Below are 18,903 nucleotides of genomic sequence, written 5' to 3' on the forward strand. Positions count from 1 at the left end.
CTAATACTGTGGAGTTAGCTCATCCCATATTACCAATTAAATAGGCAGTTAAATGCCTGTTCAGGATTTCATGACTTGGGCAGAAGACACACATGGAGGAAGAAAAAGATTTGTTTGGTACGAGCCTTGACTAAGCTAAGGCTCAAATATTTAAGTTCTTATAGTTCACAGCTAATGTTTTCTAGAACTGAAACTGGCAAAAAGGTATTAGATTTCAGGAAGGCTAAGTGACTTGCCAGAAAAATAAAATTTGTCTACAGCACAGCTTTTTAGGGAAGTTGAAACCCTGAGAGTTTACAGTAACAGCACTATAGACCCAATCTGTGCCAGAAGGAGAATAAAAAAAGTCAAGCAGAAAACAGCAGCAGCAATACTAGCTGCCAATGTACATTGGACCAACTAATTTCTCCTCTGGAAATAGGTGGAAAAATAACTTTTTGATAAAAATATAACCCAAAATTGAATATTCAAAGCCTTTGCTCTAGACCTTGAATAAAGATAACACACCATTAAGATACAAGAATTATTCTTCCTTTCTACTTAAAAAGAGCACTGTAATAACTCCTAGCTTCTCTGCAGTCTGCCAGCAACATGCACTAGAAAGAAAATTTTGTTGCTTCTTCCTGTGATAGGATAAGCAAAAGGTTCATCCTCCACAGAAAATTCCCTGTGAATATTTGAGGGAAGAAAGCTGAAAGACAAGCAGAGCATATAAAACGCAGAGGTTCTCAAACCACTCCTTTGAGTGAGAACCTTTAGGGTTACAGAAAAGGTAGTATATGGGTTAAAATGCAGTCATGACTCCCTACACTCAGGAAAATCAGAGAAACAACTTAGGGCTTTATGCTCAAAGAAGAGATAATGCTGCTGCCCAGGAGAAATGTGGAGGACACCTGATCATCAGTCCCAGTAATCACTGCTTAACCTTCTTATGCTAAAGTGGCATTTAACAGTAATGACTAACCTGTCAAATAATTCTGGTGAAGTAATCATCATAATTAAGGACATTAAAAATATAATTTTTGATCAAAGCTAATAAATCACTGAGGTTAACAGGGACAAGTTGCATTTGACCAAGTTATTGCTTCAACCTGCTCATATCATATTTCAAGAGCTCTGTTTAAGCAATCAATTAAAAATCAATTTTAAAGTATCACTGTGCAATAGCACATGAGTTCAAGTGCCACAAGTGCAGAAATGAAACTGCTGTGTAAAAAACAAGGCCACTTAAAAAAAAAAATTGTTTTAAACCTCATGCTATATTTGCAACGCAGAAGTCCCTTCTCACGACCGGTATAATAGACACTGTATTAAAACTTTATCCCTAATTCGTACACCCTTCCAAACTTCAAATCTAAGGAAGTTATGAATTACAGACTAAACAGACTCTCTAGATAAAACAAAGCAGTGCTAACAACATTCACGGCTAGGTAACTGCTCTGGCATATTTGGCTTTGTTGTCAGAGTAGCAGAAAAGCAAAACAGATATTACCGAATAGCTGCCACCCCATGGCCGACTTCATGTATCACACCGCTGATGAGGATTGCAGAGAAGAAATAGGTCAGCTGGCTGATGGGCAAATTGACACCAGGCACCTGTTGATGTGGGCATGACAACAAAACAAAACAAAGGAGGAAAACAAGAGGTACAAAGACAAATCATTCTGCTCCTAAGTTTGCTGTTCTCACTCACTTCTTCAGATCCATGACAGACCAGGGGCTGTTCTCAAAGCAGCACAATCAGTTTGCAACTCTTTTAGCAACTTATTCAGTGTATTTTAAAGTATATTAAATATATACTCTTTTGTGGAACGTTAAATAGCTCTTAAGGCACAAAAACCCTCTCCCTGCCCTATAAATTCCCCACAGCTCTGACTAAACATCTCCTACTCTATGTTAAGCTTGAGAAGTTTATAAAAACGTACACAGACTTCCATTCAAATGAAACAGGCTTGGCACTGTGAGCATTAGTTTACAATTCCTGCAGCGAGTCACGTAGCTATAGAAAAGATCCATCTTTCAAAAGAAATTAATGAAAATTGTATGGCACTCCAATAAGTATGAACATGAAAAGTTCAAAAATGAGTTGACAGCTGAACAATCAGTCTCTTCCTTCTCTCTTCCTATACAAACCACAAAATTATTCCACTTTACAGCATCAAAAAAAAAAAAAAAAAAAAAAAAAAAAAAAAAAAAAAGTAATTTTCGTCTATTCTTCATGTTTTGGTAGTCTACACATTGCAATTTAACCTTAAAAAAATCCCACCTTGAAATGAGTATACTGTTTTAATTTACCTAAGACATAATATGCAGGCCTCTCATATTCTTCCTGTTGCTGTGGATTTCCACCACTCCCAGGTCCTTCACTGTGCTTGTCATGAGACACAACTGCTTCCAGAAAGGCTTCAAAGTGGTCACTAGTCAAAGCATGAGGAATCATCCTCTCCTTCATCCTCATGGACCTTTATCCCTCTCAGTTCCATCACCCTCAGCTGCTGGGCTGCAGTGGGATTGCTCTGGGACATTTCTCCTGTCCGATCCACAGCTTTTTCCATTCAAGGCAGGCTGCACTCCAGTATGCTCACTAACAACTGATGTGAACACAACATGAATTGCAATCCAGCCTCACAAAAGAGATGCTGTGGGCAAAAACTCCTGGCCTGTCTACAGAACTCTATAAAACCCAGCATCATGGAAAACAAAATGCTGCACATCCAACTAGGCAGGCTGGATTCTACATTTGTTCAGTCCTGCGCTTTCTTCACTTATATGCATTTACCTACCCATGTAGCAGAATTCTACAAGAGTTGGTTGAGACAATCTAGCTGAATTAAATCCTTCATAAGGATTCACTAATGTTAATCACCTCACAAATTCTGTCCAGTGTAATGGTGACCAAGGAATTTACCTTAACTGGCTTAGCTGTGGTACCTCACAGTATGAAAGACAGCCACACTTCATTTCTTAAACATCATTGCTTGCATTACAGCATCAGCTGGTGGCACTAATGCATCACTTCAGTGGTGTTGCCTTTGCAGTGGGAGGACAGATGGCAACAGCGAGAGCTGCCATCCCAATTCCACCATGAATATAGCCTGCTAGAACACAGCACCAGATGCTTTCAGACTTTACGTCAAAGAAGCTATTTTAAGATTCACCTAAAACAGAAGTTACCTCTCATGAAGCGCTCTGCAATCAATAGCAGTATTTTGTTAAAAAGCATGCTGTCTTGTATTTTATGGCCTTCTGGAAATGCCTTTAGTAAAAGAAGATCCTTTGCTTGTAACTAATCTGCCTCTTTCCTACTTTTGTCAGTAGGCAACCAACACAAGAGGGGGCAGCTGAAGAGAAAGAGCCCACTTACCTATAGACATGTATTTTAAATCAAGTAAGTGACTGAACAAAAGAGGAAGCATACAAAAATCTTAATAAAATACAACTGTTTCTCTCTCTCTCCACGCCCAGAGGTTAAAGGCTAAACAGCTTTATGCCACAGGCTAAAATTAAGTTTACAAAGGAAAAGTGAGGTTTTGTTGGGTTTTTTTAAACCAATTTGCTCTCTTACAGACAGCCAAATACAAGTAAATAATTTAAATGAGACGGTCCTCCTAAGTCATTCTTCACCTCTTTGCAACCACATAAATCTCTTTTTGGTGTCAATTTACACTAGCACATTCCCCTTAAAAAGAATACTGAAACTTGCTAAAGGCAGAATTATACAACCACGACCATTTAAAAATGAAAGAATGAGGTAAGAAAGGAAGAGAACTGCAACTCAACTTAGGAGAAGTAACCTTATCCCCACACATGACATTACTTTATCCCTATCTATTAAACTGTTTTCAGAGCCAGACAATCCTTGGTTTGAATGCAGTGATACTGCCAGGACGCAGTCACTGAGGAAACAAGTCCACATTGAAATTGTGAACATTATCCTACTTTTCTACTTTTGCTGTTCCAGTTCACACCAGATTACTTCCAAAGGCTCATCTTTGGTTGTGTCTGCGTTATTTTCTCCAAAGACCAATATATTGTCAATGACCACTTTACTCTGGTGTCCCAAAAGTGGATGGATCCATTCACTGACCTCAGAAAATGAAGATGTAAAGGAACTCCAGAAAAGTTAGGACAGATCCTGTTGGAATGTAAATTACAAAATTTTCTGTCTCATGTTCAACTCATGCCCTCCCAGATGCACAGACTGCCCACTCCTGTCTGCCCCTGAAGGTAATTCAGGAGCAGGCTCTGGACAGGGGACAGCAGTTCCCTCTCAGGTCTCACTGCCTGCTTTTTCCAACACATGCTGAACTCTGCATATTCACTCTGCTTGTGGGAAACAGACCCAGCCATCCAAAGTGTGTTAATGGCACATGCTAAATCAGGCTTCTTGCACTCATGCCAGTCTAGCTGCCTGCAGTCAGGTTAGTGCTTACTAAGGTCTATTGTATCTGCACACAATTCTCAACATTGCTCCCTTGAAGAACTGAGTACTTAAATAGAGTAATATGGCTGGGCACCTCTGCTCTAAGCCATGTAGCAGAAGGCAGAGCAACCTCATAACTCTTTCTGAGTTTCAGAAAAATGATCATACATTTTGGCCACATTGCACTCATGGTATAAAAAAGGTGACTAGGAATCCTTCCAGGTTAAAATTGTTGCAAGGCAATGTCAGTTCTTCCATTATTGCCTTGTGAAGAGAGTAAAAAGACAGTATTTGCAATCTCCCCTATCCTGTGAAATACATTCCATTCTAAAACCATACAATATATTGTCCAGCACCAGAAATGCATAGAATTAAATATATCATTGGACTTTGATACTGCCAGAAACAGCACTTGAAATTTCACATAGTAAATTAAGTCATAAGTCTTTGAAGAATCAAAAAGTACTTCCTTACTAATGATTCTTTGCTTCTACTATCACACAAAGTTTTTTGCCCTTCTTTCCTTTTTCACTGCTGTTTTCTATTGTATTAAAAGCAACAGAACTTGTCTCCTCTTGTCAATTATGTATGAGCTCTGCAAACTGTAAGGTCACCAGAGCCCACTGCACAGCTTATAGGAAACGAGTTCTTAACTCAGTTTTATATGCTTAGTACTATAATTTTATTCGTAGTACTGTAATTTAGGGCTTTTCAAAATGATTATCCAATTCCCACTCCTGAGGATTTTAAACATAAACTCTTCCACATGTTTGCCTTCATTTTCCCTTTTTCTATACCCACTCTCCCATTTTTAAGGCTGGTAAAAAACTAGCACATTTTCATGTAGATGAACATCAGGACTTGGGTTATTCTTGCATAGGAATATTTTAACATCCCATACCCCATTAAGAAGCTGCTTTAGATTTGTACACCATTCTCAAACAAAGACCTGAGGAGGGAACACTCACCACAACTTGCAGCATTCGATCATTCTGGGCTTTTGGAGCCTCGGTGAGCATCTGGGTCAGTGTTTGCAGCAAGGTCTTCCCAAGCAGAATAACAGAGCCAAACATGGCAACTATTCCAAACACCATTCCTACGCTGAACCTACACAGAGAAACAAATAGTTCAGCAATGCACAGCCACAAGAGAAAAAGGGTATCATCTCTGGCTATGTAAATCTCTGCTTCATAGCACAAGTTATTGCACAAAACACAGGCAAAACTTACCTGGTGCGACCACAATTCATCAACCCAGTACAAAAATGCTAAAGGCAACTAACAACAATAATATACACTAATAACTTATATTCTCCTTGTTTAATAAATGTTTTACATCCAAACCATATCCAGATCAATTTTCAAATACTTTTTATTCAGTTATCCAATATGTGTAACTTGCCTGTAGCTATGAATATATACGTTTATAAGAATATAGAAACTTAACTAACAATGTATAATTGGCAATGTTGCACCCCAGCATCACATATTGAGAGACCTGGATCAAATTATGGGGCAGCTTATGTACTTAAGCTTCTTCAGTACATTTTGCATCATTCTTACAAACAATAAAATGGGCTAAGGAACAATAAATGAGACTGAATCTTTTTTTAAAGAATAACTAAAACATACAACTGCAAGACCACATTAACACCAATTTCTTAAGCTACATTGTTCTTCTCACCAATTTTTCATTAAAATCAATGTTGAAAATAATTTCAATTCATGTCACTCCACCTAGTGACAAATTTTTATTCAGCATTAATATTATTATTCTTATTTTACACTGTCCTATAGCTGAAGGATGTGATAACTCTTTTTTCTAACTAAAAAAAATCTTCCATGATGCAAAGCCAGCATATACACCTCACTACCAATCCTTCCTCCTCTCATAACAACTCAACTGTTCTGTTATCAGCCTTAATGAAGCTCATTGGGAATTAGTAGATTTATTTTAAGCAACATGTTCTTGTAATGTTAATTAAAGAGAGTAGTGGTAACATTATACTGTAATAAATTATACACATTAAAGATTGTAATTGATATAGAGCTATTTCAGACTGATTATTACAAAATCATTACATACTAGAGAAACCAATTTGAAGCAGACCTCTCTTTTATTACTATCTCACTGAGGGTAGCAATGAAAAACAGGAAATGAAAAGAAATTCAAACCTTACTTATTTTATATTGTCAGAGCAGATTCAAAGTAATGCTAGGAACTGCAACTGAATGATAGTTTTCTAAACTAGTCCAGGAGCACCCATATTAGACCACCCTACTTATCTACCCATTCCCAGCACTGCGCAACCTTTGCATGGAAAGGTGTAGGCAAATAAAAGACAGAAGGTAAGCAAGGTGCTCCTGAGCAGGTATCATTGCTGAATGTCTGGGCAATGATTAACTACAGGTACACAGCTGGCTCTGAATACTTTGTAAACTGTAGTGATTGGGAGAGATAAGTCTATAGCATTGGGAATGATCTAGGATCTGAGCAGCTGCTTTCAGACCTACTCCTGTATGCAGTATTGCATGTAATACCTGTACTCTTCAGAACTACGCATACTTCAAACCACACATAAAAATAGTTTAAGGATTTCTAGTTTTATAGAATCTCAATATGCAACTTGTATTACATTTATGTACTTTTTAGAAGAGGTTAAATACTTATACTGGCACAGTACAATCAGAGCAACCACTCCAACTGGTTAATCATTAGCCTATTAAAATATCTATGTCTACCCACTGCCCTTCTAATGCTGAAAGGCACCCAGATGGTTCAACTGTTGACTCTGACAGAAGAAAAAGGAGGCTAAATTTGTACCATAAGTAGAGAAATTTGGGTTTCCATCTCCCCCAGTTGTAGAACTGGCGGTTGAAGAGTGCAGTTTGCCAGCGCAGGTGGAAGGGAGAGACGCTCAGGCCGTACGTCAGCAGCCAGTCCTCGTACGATGCCTTCAGAGAGTTGGAGGACTGCAAAACAACAGAAAACCAGTTTGAGCAAAACATTCTAGGAAGATTTTGTAATGTGACCAAGCAGTAAATGTGATCTGTTTATATAAAAACAGATACATAATTTCAAGTAGATCTCCCACATCTTATTTACATATTGACATATAGGTAGGTGTGACATGTAATGTGAAAAAATTATGTCATTGTTTTGATGTTATTTCCAACAACTGTAGGTTTGTGAGAGAGATTGGGTATCCAGAGTTATCTGACAAACAAGATCTTGCATCATCTTTCCTAGTGTTAAATCCCTTTCAGGAGTTCTACTTTCTGGTTAGAAGCTAGAGACTGTTGATGGTAGTCTCTCAACATGCAATTATATTCCAATAAACATTTTAAAAACTACAGTAAGGAAAAATGCTTCTTTTGTCTCCAGCTGAAAAAAACTTTCTAAAACAGATGAAATATAGCTCAGTATTGCAGATACCTGTTAGTAAGGATAAAAACAAGGTCTAATTTTCAAACACAAATACTATGCCTAAAGAGGGTCTGGAATATCTGGTCAGGCTAACAAAAAAACACAAGGAATTTAAAATTATCAACCTGTATTGCAATAGCAGTTTCACTATGGTAAGTTCCCAGCATTTCAATGTACTTCTAGTAGTTCCAAAGATTTCTCTTGATAAGAGATGTGACCTATAAATATGACCTGTGAATACTTATCTATTGGAATAATAACCCAATATTACCGGATGGAACGTGCCTGGGCTCGTCTGGCCCTTGCTGCTTGACCAGAGGCAGCAGCTGCAGTATTTCACCACAGAGATACCTCTGGCTGGCTGGATGTTGCAGCTAGGCACTTGGGACAAGTCCAGGCTAGTAAGAACTCAGGTTTACCTCTGGTGAAAGTCCTTAGGCTAGGTGAAGAGAAAAGGAGAGGATTCTACCATAGGGTTTAATCCAGAGCTTTATTCCAGGGTCACAGATCTCTGAATCTTGGTACAGCTACAGTAGAATCCCGGCCCCATGGTCTCCAGGTCCTTTTAAGCCCAGGGGAAGGGAGAGGACAGGTGAGCCACCAACCAGGTGGGAGGGGGTGAGTCTCAAGGGACAATGACACTTAGACAGGCCAATGACCCCAGGGCTGAGAACCTTCTATTGAACTTGTGCCAATCACACGAAGCCCTTGCTGGAATGTTAAGCTTGATGGACATCACTTAGGAAGAGGCAAGGGGAGGGGAACAGAGAAGGTATTGCTACCTGGGAAAGGACTGGCAAGTCTAAAACAGGAAATTGCAACACACTGCAACACTTATCTGCAGCATTATCTTGAATTATAGACCAATAGACATGGTTTTTGCAATTGCTAACTTTACTTTATGGTGCCTGCATTCTCAATAGGCTTTAGTCACCTGCTTCATTGAAGCTCATGTCAGAAACCCAGATGAAGGAATACTTTCCTTGGAGGAACTCAGAGCTCAGGAAAAGCACAGATGAGGTTCGAGCATTCTGACATTGGGCAGTTCCCAAGGCAGGAGTGTCTGAAACAATCCAGACAAGTCTTTGGAGCTGTCAGAACTGGAGCACTGTTCCCAAGGTTCCCCACAAGCAGCAGCACCGACTGAAGACATCCAAACGTGTAGTACACAACAGGCTCCCTTCTCCTCCCCAGCAAGGAACTCCCCAAGTTTCTGGCTCTTGTCCGTGGTCCTTTGAACAAATTTAGAACTTGCCAATTCCTTGCATTCCTCCTGCCCTGCACCACAGTGGTGGTAGGGGTTGAGGATGTCATACTGCACACTTCTATTAACAGCTTTTCTCATTTTGTCAAATTCATTAAATCTTGAACACTAAAAATTTATTTCACATAACAAATTTCCTCAGCTGTGAGACCCATTTACTTGAGTCATTGTGCATGTATCACCTATTACACCATTTATCCTTTTTGCCTATATATTTCTGTATCATTTCCTTCTTCTTCACCCTACTGATTTTAGCCACATTTTTGTTCCATCAGCTGAGGGCACCAACAGAAATTTTCACTGTAATGCACTCCCATCAACACCACTTACTCCTTATGGCAGCATTAAGTTTAGTGGCCACAATCATATCAGCTTTTGCTAATTTTAACAGAAGAGATCACAAAGATGATTAGACTTGTACACAATTAGTGATACATAAGCCAAGGAAACATAGGAAAAGACCTCACATAATCTACCAGATAATTAAGAACAAAAATACATACATCATAAAGAACCCCTGATATGAGAAACTGTCTTTTGTGAATTAAAAAAAAAGTCCTATTCATTCACACAGTCAAAAAAAACTCAAAACAACCCTAATACACTATTCTAATAAAGTTAATCAGATACATCGATTTGGCACTTGAAAATGTGTTCCTTCTATCTCATGCAAACCTCACTTTTTTCCCTAGAATTGCCACAAATTCATCCCTTTGAATTCATTCCAAAAACATCACAGCCCCACAGTGCTAGCAAGACAACTAAGTACAAAGTTTTCCATGTGCAATATGGAATTCATGACCATACAGCTGTCAAATGTGGAAAAGAAAGGCACCAAAAAATTTCATTTTGTATTTCCTCACAGTTGTGTAAACATTATTCACAATCACTAAATGAGTACAAACTTTTGCAAAATATATTAAAAAGCTCTTTGCAAAGTTTTGCTCCTTCTCTCCTAATCCCGGTGGGATCACCACATTAAACACACACCCTCATGTCCTGGTACACTTCATTTCAAGCTGCTTCCACGCAGGCCTTGGCCCTGCTTCTTTGAGATCTAAAAGATCTTTGTTAGATTTGTTTTACTATAAAAGCAGCACCTATTTATTTATGCAGCCTTTAAAATGCTAGACACCTGCTAAACACTCCAGGAGCTCCACACGTATCTGCCAGCAAGCAGGAGTCCTTAACATTCTTCTTTGCTGGCAAAATCTGTTCAAGACCTCTGAATAATTTCAGCTTCCTAGCCTTAAAAGCTGAGAGCCAACCTTGACTGAATGTGTCTGATGCAACCTTTATTTCTCACAGCAAAAGGAGGTACAACCTCCTACACTTCACTCGTCCTGATCCTTCAGGCAGAATGAGAGGTGATGACTTAGGATGCTGGGGAGAAGGAATTTAGGGGTCTGAGTGATTCCCTCTTACAGAATGCAAGCTTCAATGAAAACGTTGGTGGCAGTGGTACAACGAGGAGCAACAACAAGGGGGACTTAACATTCAAAATTCCAGCTTGTTTTGGCATAGCTTTAGTTTCTTGACACAAATCTATCTTTTAGTTCTAGCAATATTATAAAATGTGGATTTATCTGGGCAAAAATACATTTATACACAGTTATACTTTCTATATTGTAGTCTAGGAGTGAGACTGCCAAAATAAAATATTTAAAATCTGAACAAAACCGGTAAAGGAACAAACTGAGCAAAAAATATTGCACATTGAACAGGTTTACAGAATAAACATTAGCTGCAAGTTACAGCACACATCCTTCTCTTGCCAAAAATATCAACATGACCACACGGAAAAGTGTTCCCATGTTATTTTTCACTCATGCTCTGTACATCCTCTTGGTGTAATTACACTGAAAGTGATCTGAGATTTAAACAGTACAATTAATTAAACAGTACAATGTTGCTGTGGTTGCTAGCAGCCTTGGGTTGTGACTGTGGTGGTGATTTACAGTACCAGCAGAAAAACAAGCAACCTGAGCTTCCTAATGATATAAATCTGGTTCTTTAATCCAAATTCTATTTCAACTGTGGTACTCACAGTGAAACCTATGACTGAGATGTACAACAGATCTACCAGTAAATTCACTGAAACTCAAAAGCTCCCATATAATTCCTGAGGATTAATAACCTTGGTCAACTTTTAGTTAAAAGATCAGAATTAAAATTTAACTCCTGGATTCTCATGCTTGCTATAGAATTCTAGGCATTCCCCCTTCTTTTTCAACATAAATCGGGCATTAAGTAGGCTCCAGTGTAGAGGTTGTTTTTTTCCCTTCCCTTGCTGCTGCAAGAAAGGCAGTGCCTCTCCTTATTTACAGAAGAGAATGATTTTATGGTTGAATGCAGAAAGAGATCTTCAGAATCTCAGAGATACAAATGGTCTCAGCATCATGGCACAACAGGTCTGGTACCTGAGCTCAGTTCCTGCTTCACAGCCCAAGAGTCTCCACCAGACACAAAACTGCTGCCAAAAGAGAAGCAGACTCCTGGCTGACCTTCCTGGTGTGTCTCAGTGCAGTCAGAGCATGTTCTTCTGGTACCTGGCTAATCTTATGTGTTTCAAAACAATGCTGGTTTTTGGGGGTTTTTTGGGTTTTTTTTGGTTTTTTTTTTTTTTTTTTTTTTAATACTTAACACAGACTTGCTGGAAGAAAATTTGAGAAGTCTTCAGGTAAATGACTATATTTATTATTGTCATTATGTACAGACCATATTTTGCAATTATCAGCTTTCATCACTAACAGAGCTACATTTGCTCTCCAATTAGCTGCAGGGGGAGACACTTTTCCAAGTTTTTTAAGCACCTGAATTTTCTTGTATTTCTTTCTTTATTTTACAGGAGTGACAAAATGCACATTTTGTACTTTCATATCCCTAAGCCTTATCTGCCTTGGCAGAAACAGATGCAGCTCCTGGACTGTAAAATTAGGAATTGCAGATCAAACCTCTCATTTCATTTTCCCTCTTATTTAACCAGCACACAGCCTACTTTGTATGCATTCTTTGCAATTTCGTTCATGTCACAGAAATCATACCTCTGAATCTTAAAAAAAAAACCCCAGAACAATGCCACACCACTTAATGAAATTTGAGCAATGCACAGATGCATCCCAGATATAATAAATGATGTCTCGGTGTATTTTCTTTTCCAAACTTCTCCCCTATATCAGGAGGAAAAGGAGGAGTCTCCTAATACCCTCCGAGGACCAAAGTTTATTTCTTTAAAAAAGTATTTGTATCGAGTTCTGTCTCAAATTTTCTCCAGTAAAACGAAAAACGTTCAAACCAAATAAATATGCATTGCTTTTTACATTTTTTTTAGGAAAATCATCATTATAAGTCATATATTATACACCGAAAACTTACAAGGTCGTATTTTAGGTTTAATCAATAATAAACTCCAGACAGCACGTTAAACTGCCGCGGAGCCGCTTTAGCAGTATATTAAAAGCCGGTTTCCCCAACTTTTCGCGGCTGCGGTCCTTCAGCAGACACCGGAGCCCGTGCACTGCCCCGGGCGGCGTTAGAGCCCAGCGCCGGCGGCAGCGGAGCGGGAGGGGCGCCGGGATCGCCTCAGAGCCCGCGGGGCGCAGCGGGCCCGGCCCGGGCGCGGCCGCTCCGCCAGCCCCGGCTCGGCAGCGGGGCCCTGGGCCGCCCGGCGCGGGGGAACGGGGCTGCCGCTGCCTCCTCCCGGCCCCGTCCGGCTCTGCGCCCTCGGCCCTCACCTTGAGCAGCGTGTCCGCCAGGTACACGGCGCACCAGCCGCCCAGCACGGTCACCACCACCGGCACCGGGATCATCGCGGGCCGCGCCGCGCCTCAGCGCGGCAGCCCCGGAACTCAACCTGCCCGGAACCTTTCTCCCACCGGCTCTGCTGCCCGGGCGGACGCTTCCGGGCGGCGCGTAGAGCGAGGGCAGGTGGCGGCATGACGTCACAGGCCGGGGCGCAGGGCAGAGCTCGGGGCGTTAGGGCGGGGCGCGTGCGCAGTGGGGCGCTGAGGGCGCAGTGGGGCTGAGGGAGCCGCTTCCCCCGCCTCTGGCTAAATTTCCCTCAGCTGCCTCCCTCAGTGGGTTCTTCGGAGAGGCTCTGCTGGCAGCGATCAGGAGATTGCGCGGGAGAATAAAAGTCGTTTGTGGCGGCAAGGTCAAAGCACATTGTGGAAGCGCTTCAGCAACGAGAGAGTAACGGGGGTCCCTTTAACCGCAGACGTTCTGTCAGAAAGTAGCACCGGCCTCGATGCGCAATAAAATCATTCCGTGCGGCTGCCTGGGAGCATGGCTTTTAAGCAGATGCTGCCTGGGCCCCGAGGTTCCTTCGCAGGCCGCGGTCAGTGCTCATTCGCGGGCCGTGTGCCTGCTTTGGGTCAGGCTGACACGGAGCTCGCTTTCCCTCGGCAGCCTCACGGCTGGGCTGTACATCGGTGCCTGCCAAGGTGTTGGTGACACACCGGGATGTGTCACTGACACGGAGCTCGCTTTCCCTCGGCAGCCTCACGGCTGGGCTGTACATCGGTGCCTGCCAAGGTGTTGGTGACACACCGGGGGTGGCACGGCATCAGCGCTGGCCCTGCCACCTTGGCCCCGTCAGCGGGCAAGATCCTGGGAGAGGATACTACTGGGATAGCTGACCGAACTTAACCAAAGGGATACTCCATACCATGTGGCATTAGGTTAAAAAAAACTAAGTAAAGGAGGAGGAGGCATTTGTTGTTTACAGTGTTTGACTTCCGCAGCAAGTGAGAGAAAACAGCCCTGGGCAGCCTCTCAGCATTGACATTTGTGGGCACAGAGCAGGAATTGATTGCAGTAGTGCATGCTGACTTTCACTTGTTCTGTTTTCTCAATTCCTTTGTCTTTCATCTCAGCTCGGGGCTTATCTACCCCTTACGTTTAGATTTTCCATCATTCTAACAACCCCCCTTTTTGATGGAAGCCATCTATGTTGACTGACGCCTTTTGAGAAGGTTGGAAAGAACTTCATTTGGACATAAAAGCTGAAGAATTACAGGAAGTCTATCCAGCCCTGCATGCAACCAAGTTTGAGTTTATGCACTGACATAGATGACTTTGGGATGTCCCCAGCATCTAAAAGGATTTACAAACAGTAACAGCATATTGAGATCTGATAATGATATTTTTCTGCACTGGTTCCCAGTCTAACAAATTTATCAAATAATGAGAAATTATGCAAATATAGTTTATTCTACACCTTATTGGTTGAAAACTCAAGTTGTTCCATAGACCTACATGAATTTAATATAAATATACAGACTATAAACCAGTGATGGTCTTCATAAGCAATGGAGTGGAATTGTATTCAAACAGTTGAGAACACAAGTACCTTTCCTAGTGTCATATCCTCACTGAAATAAAGCAAAATAAAATGGACATGTTTAAATGAACCAGGTGGTGATCAGGTTTTGTAACACTATTGTATTTTTGCTTCTACGTTCAGTTAGTCTACCATAAAAATACAGACTATTTTATTAAGTTTTATAGAATTTATAGAAATTGGAAGTGCAACTAAAAAAGGAATGAAAATAAAATACACAGTCTGTATTTTACTGCTGGAAAGTTTATCTCAAGAAAAGAAACAAAAATAAGAATTTTCTAAAATGCAGAAGATGGATGAACAGTTCCATGAGTTCCGAGTGAACTGCCAGCCCCAGTTCTGACTTGGGTAACTTGAGCAGGTGTTTTGCCCATGGCAGAGAGGTAAAGTTTATCCTTGTTCCCATGGAGTTAAGTTGTTTTGGACCGTGACATGTCACATGGAGTGGTTGCATTTTAAAGTAAAGGTATTCAGGATTAAAGATTTCCACTTTAGAATGGTTCAGGAGGTAGCACAGATTTTGATACACATCTTCCCCCTGCTTGGTTTTACTTTGAGCTGGTATTAAGCTGAAGCAGTGGCCAGAGCAGAGTGCCCTGCAGTCACCATGTGAGTGCACAGTGTCCCCACGCTGTTCCAGAGCAGCTCAGCTGTCACAGTGTCAGGAATCACAGCTGAGGGGTGTGTCAGGGGAGGGCATGGCTGGACCTCAACAGGGCAAGTATCAAAGAATGTTGGAAAAGGTTAAACATCAGTCGTCATACAGGAGTATCTAAGTTCATGCAAAAAGCTTGGACAGGAAAAAAATTCTCTCACAAACAATACTACTGATTAAATATAATTTATCATGTAAATACCAAATAGAATCTGTTAATAATATAGTAATTAAGATATTTAAGTTCAATTAGTGATTTAATATCATAGGCATCTTTTTCTAGATATGGTAAATATGTTTATCTTGAGATTAATTAACAAAATGTGTAATAATTAATCTTTTCAGCTTTGATCTATTATTGAAGTAGATATATGATTATTCAGATATTACCATAGAAGACATGTTGCATAATAAAAACTAAAACTAGCATGAACAGCACTATCAAAAACTCTGAAGTTAGAGGTGTTTGCAGGGCTTCAGGGAAATTGTACCCAATTGCAGTTCATCACAAGCTCAGACTTAAAATCAGCTAAGATGTTGATTTTGTTGAGGAGAGGCTGTGAATTTTACCAGTTTGGAGATACTACAATCAGAACATGAATTGATTGTATAAGTGTTTGAGCCTCAGGGAAAGAAAATGGGGTTTTAGATATATTCTGAGTGGTCTTCATCTCTAGACTGTTGTGCATAGAGATGAGCTAAGGACAGGAAAGGACTGTTGGGATGAAATGTGATTCTGCAAGTGTTTATGTGCCACTGTAACTTAAAGTGAAGGGGTGCTTTCACAGAGTACAGGAATGTTTCCAGAATGAGCCTCCAAGCCTACCTGAGAATTTAAAGTACAGACTAGAATGCATGAAAGAAGAAATCCGTGTAAAAAGATGAAATAGATGGTCCATTTAGCACTTCTGCAGGTTAGGAGATTGCTTCTGGAGGAAATAAAGAGATCAGAATAAAGAAGAAATCTTTATTTCTTTATTTCAAAGAGAAATAAAGAAAAAAATCTTTATTTCAGAGACACAGGAGGAAACATACAGAGACTGGCACATTACAGAGATGTGGGTAGCACTGGTTGTGAAAGTATGAAGGAAAAATATCTTTTCATTACCTTAGTAATATTATTGTATAAAAAATCTCAAGATAGGGAGAAACTCAGGTAGTGGGAATTATGGAGATAGGTTATATGTGTGATATTTTAAACTGAAATCCAAACAAGAAAATAAAAAATATCATTTCATCTTTGCTCTGTTTAAAACAGATAATAGCAAGATGTTACACTGTTTTATTGGTTTGGGTGTTTTTTATGTTCCAATTACAGTATGAAACAGTCTTGCTTTATTTAAATAGAAATGAGGTCAAAATACTCTGTTAAGGTTCAGGATTTCTTTGCAGTATTTAACCTGGTTAACAAAAATACTTGCTGGAAGGGTGGGATTTTGATTCTTAAAACAAATGAAATTTGTTCTTAAGTCACTATTCACATGAAAGCATAAGTAAAGCACAAGTGTTCCTAGAAATACGCCTTTACTAGATTATTATGCAAAAAATGATAGTTATACATGCTTTTTCACCAGCTGTCTCACAGTGTTGATCTATGGCAAAACAAATTACAGGTTTTTCTTACTTGCTGCCGGTTTGCAGCATTTACCTCTCTGTGTTAACTCTGTTAGGCAACTCTCAGCTCGAGTTCCATCTAAGAGAGCATCCTCCAAAGCTGTTGCATTCCAAGGAGAAATAAGTATCAAAGAAAAGCAAAGGAAATGGAGGAACTTGAGAGATGTGGCTTGAATATTATTCTAGAATACAGTTCTATAAAAATATTAGTTTCAGGCTTATGCTACCCATTTTTAGATTATAGTCATGCTTGCATCCTCTATAAAAATTTAGAAGTTATACATGGGGAAAATCTACTGGAGAACAGCTATTCAGCATTAGCTCTTATGTTGGGAGGCCTTTACAACTTTAAAAATCTATCCATGAAAGTGAGTTTACCTAAATTACAGGAAATAAAGGGCTTAGTCAGTGAAGGAGGAGACCATAAAAGGGCATAATATAAAAAATTTGTTTCAAGGTTTGAGGGATTTTTTTTTTGCTTTAAATTACCTGTGAAGTTCCTGTGGACACAATCCCCTATTCTACTGCAGAATGCAAAATAAATGGAATAGTTTCAGTCTAACAGGTATTGTTTCATGCCTACTGTAACCTGAAATAAATGCACATAATAGCATTAGGCCTATCAACTTTGAACCTCAAAACTCTAGGGAAGCCTTAAACCCTAGGGAAGGGAAAGGGAAAGAAGTGCCCTTAGCAAATGTAAGTCAAAGTGAGGTAAGAGTTTGAGACAGGTAGTCTGTAGTTCATCATTCAATAGGTTGTTAAAGCCTGAAACTTTTCTCTTTATAGAAGCATAGATTGGGTTGGGTTGGGAGGTGCCTTAAAGCCATCTAGTTCCAGTCCCCCACCGTGGGCAGGCACACCTTGCCCTACACCAGGTTGCTCAGGGCCCCATCCAGTCTGGGTTAATCTGTGCATATGTGATACTTGGCTGTTTTGAACAATAGGAATGTCTTGCACAGGATGAACCAGTGAAGATATCCCCAGATCTGTTCACTTGGTCTGCACAGATGACTGAAGCAGCTCCTGAATTGCTTCATCATGCAGCACAGCATTCAGTTAAACCAGCACTGGCTTTGTTCTACCTCAAGGACAGAGGGGAGCAGCTTTGTGATTACATAGCACTGCACACAGTGGATAAACTAATTTTAACTGGTGTCCCAGTACTACAAATCCACTCTGCCCCTTGTCTGCCAGAGCACCTGTGAACTATCCTTGACAAAACTGTGGGTTTGCCTTACACAGACCACTTTGTGTTAGGAGCTTAAGCTAAGAGCATTTCCTTTCTTACTAATAAAGATAAATAATTTGAGAGTTGACTGCAATAAAACAGAGAACATCTTCATGGATACTCTAGTCAGAGTATAGTCAGTACCTCACCAGTAGCTGGTGGGCACAGGAAACACAGAGCAGCCTGCAGTTCTCGAAAGTAATTTCCAAGACAAATGATTTTCAAACATCACTTTTAGCTCCAGATCTTGAGAACTGAGCTGTACTTTAAAGAGCTTGTGTTGGGCTGCCAGAGGAGATGGAGTGAAACAGCTTAATAGAGTGTCTTTTTCCAGGCTTTTTTTTTTATCCTTGTAGAGAAGATACTGCCAGTCCACAACTGTAATTCATATGGGTGTAAAGTAAGATGTGAAGATTTTAAAAACTACTTTGCGTAATTTCCTAAGAGAAACACGTTTTGATCCTGGAGATTTGATACTGTATTGGAAAACATCATTGCCCAGTGGAGCAGCTGGAGGACTTGTCTTTCTGTGCCAACACTGAATTCTTTTGGCAATTTCTCTCTGAACTTTGCAATATTTGTGTGGCAGGAGGCCACAGATAACTGAAAAATGTTTCTAAAGTAAATTTGATTCAATAAAAATAAGGTTAAATAGAGATCATGTTTGACTACTTCATAGATAGGTATGACTAGTAGATTTATTCATATCTTCACCATGGAAAGCATTCATTCTTAATGGCTCTAGTTTTTCAGAACATTGGAGGTGTGACAAGGTAAGGATTTTTTCCTTATGACTCTTGAGAACTAAGCTTAGTGTCCTGATACTGTTTCAAACTTTAAAAATCTTCACACCCACGATTTAACTACTTTCATCTTTTATTTTCTGTCCAACAGGTACAAACCAAAGATAGCAACTGATAATTCACATATAATTCAGCAGGTTGGTGAA

General features: G+C 40.1%; 1 protein-coding gene across 2 annotated transcripts in view; it reads right to left on the minus strand.

The window, feature by feature from the left end:
* The window catches only part of MBTPS2 (membrane bound transcription factor peptidase, site 2), a 40,496-nt gene extending 27,504 nt beyond the window's left edge, over positions 1-12,992 (minus strand). For both annotated transcript variants that reach the window (XM_084227233.1, XM_084227234.1), the window contains exons 1-4: positions 12,848-12,992; positions 7,247-7,395; positions 5,392-5,530; positions 1,493-1,596 (exon numbers count right to left, since the gene is read on the minus strand). In XM_084227233.1, the coding sequence (XP_084083359.1) occupies positions 1,493-1,596; positions 5,392-5,530; positions 7,247-7,395; positions 12,848-12,922 (467 nt within the window). In that variant the 5' untranslated portion in view covers positions 12,923-12,992. The remainder of the gene's footprint in view (positions 1-1,492; positions 1,597-5,391; positions 5,531-7,246; positions 7,396-12,847) is intronic.
* Positions 12,993-18,903: the final 5,911 nt, after the last annotated feature.

The sequence above is a fragment of the Fringilla coelebs genome (assembly GCF_963513975.1).
Source record: "Fringilla coelebs genome assembly, chromosome: 2".
In the NCBI taxonomy this organism is placed as follows: domain Eukaryota; kingdom Metazoa; phylum Chordata; class Aves; order Passeriformes; family Fringillidae; genus Fringilla; species Fringilla coelebs.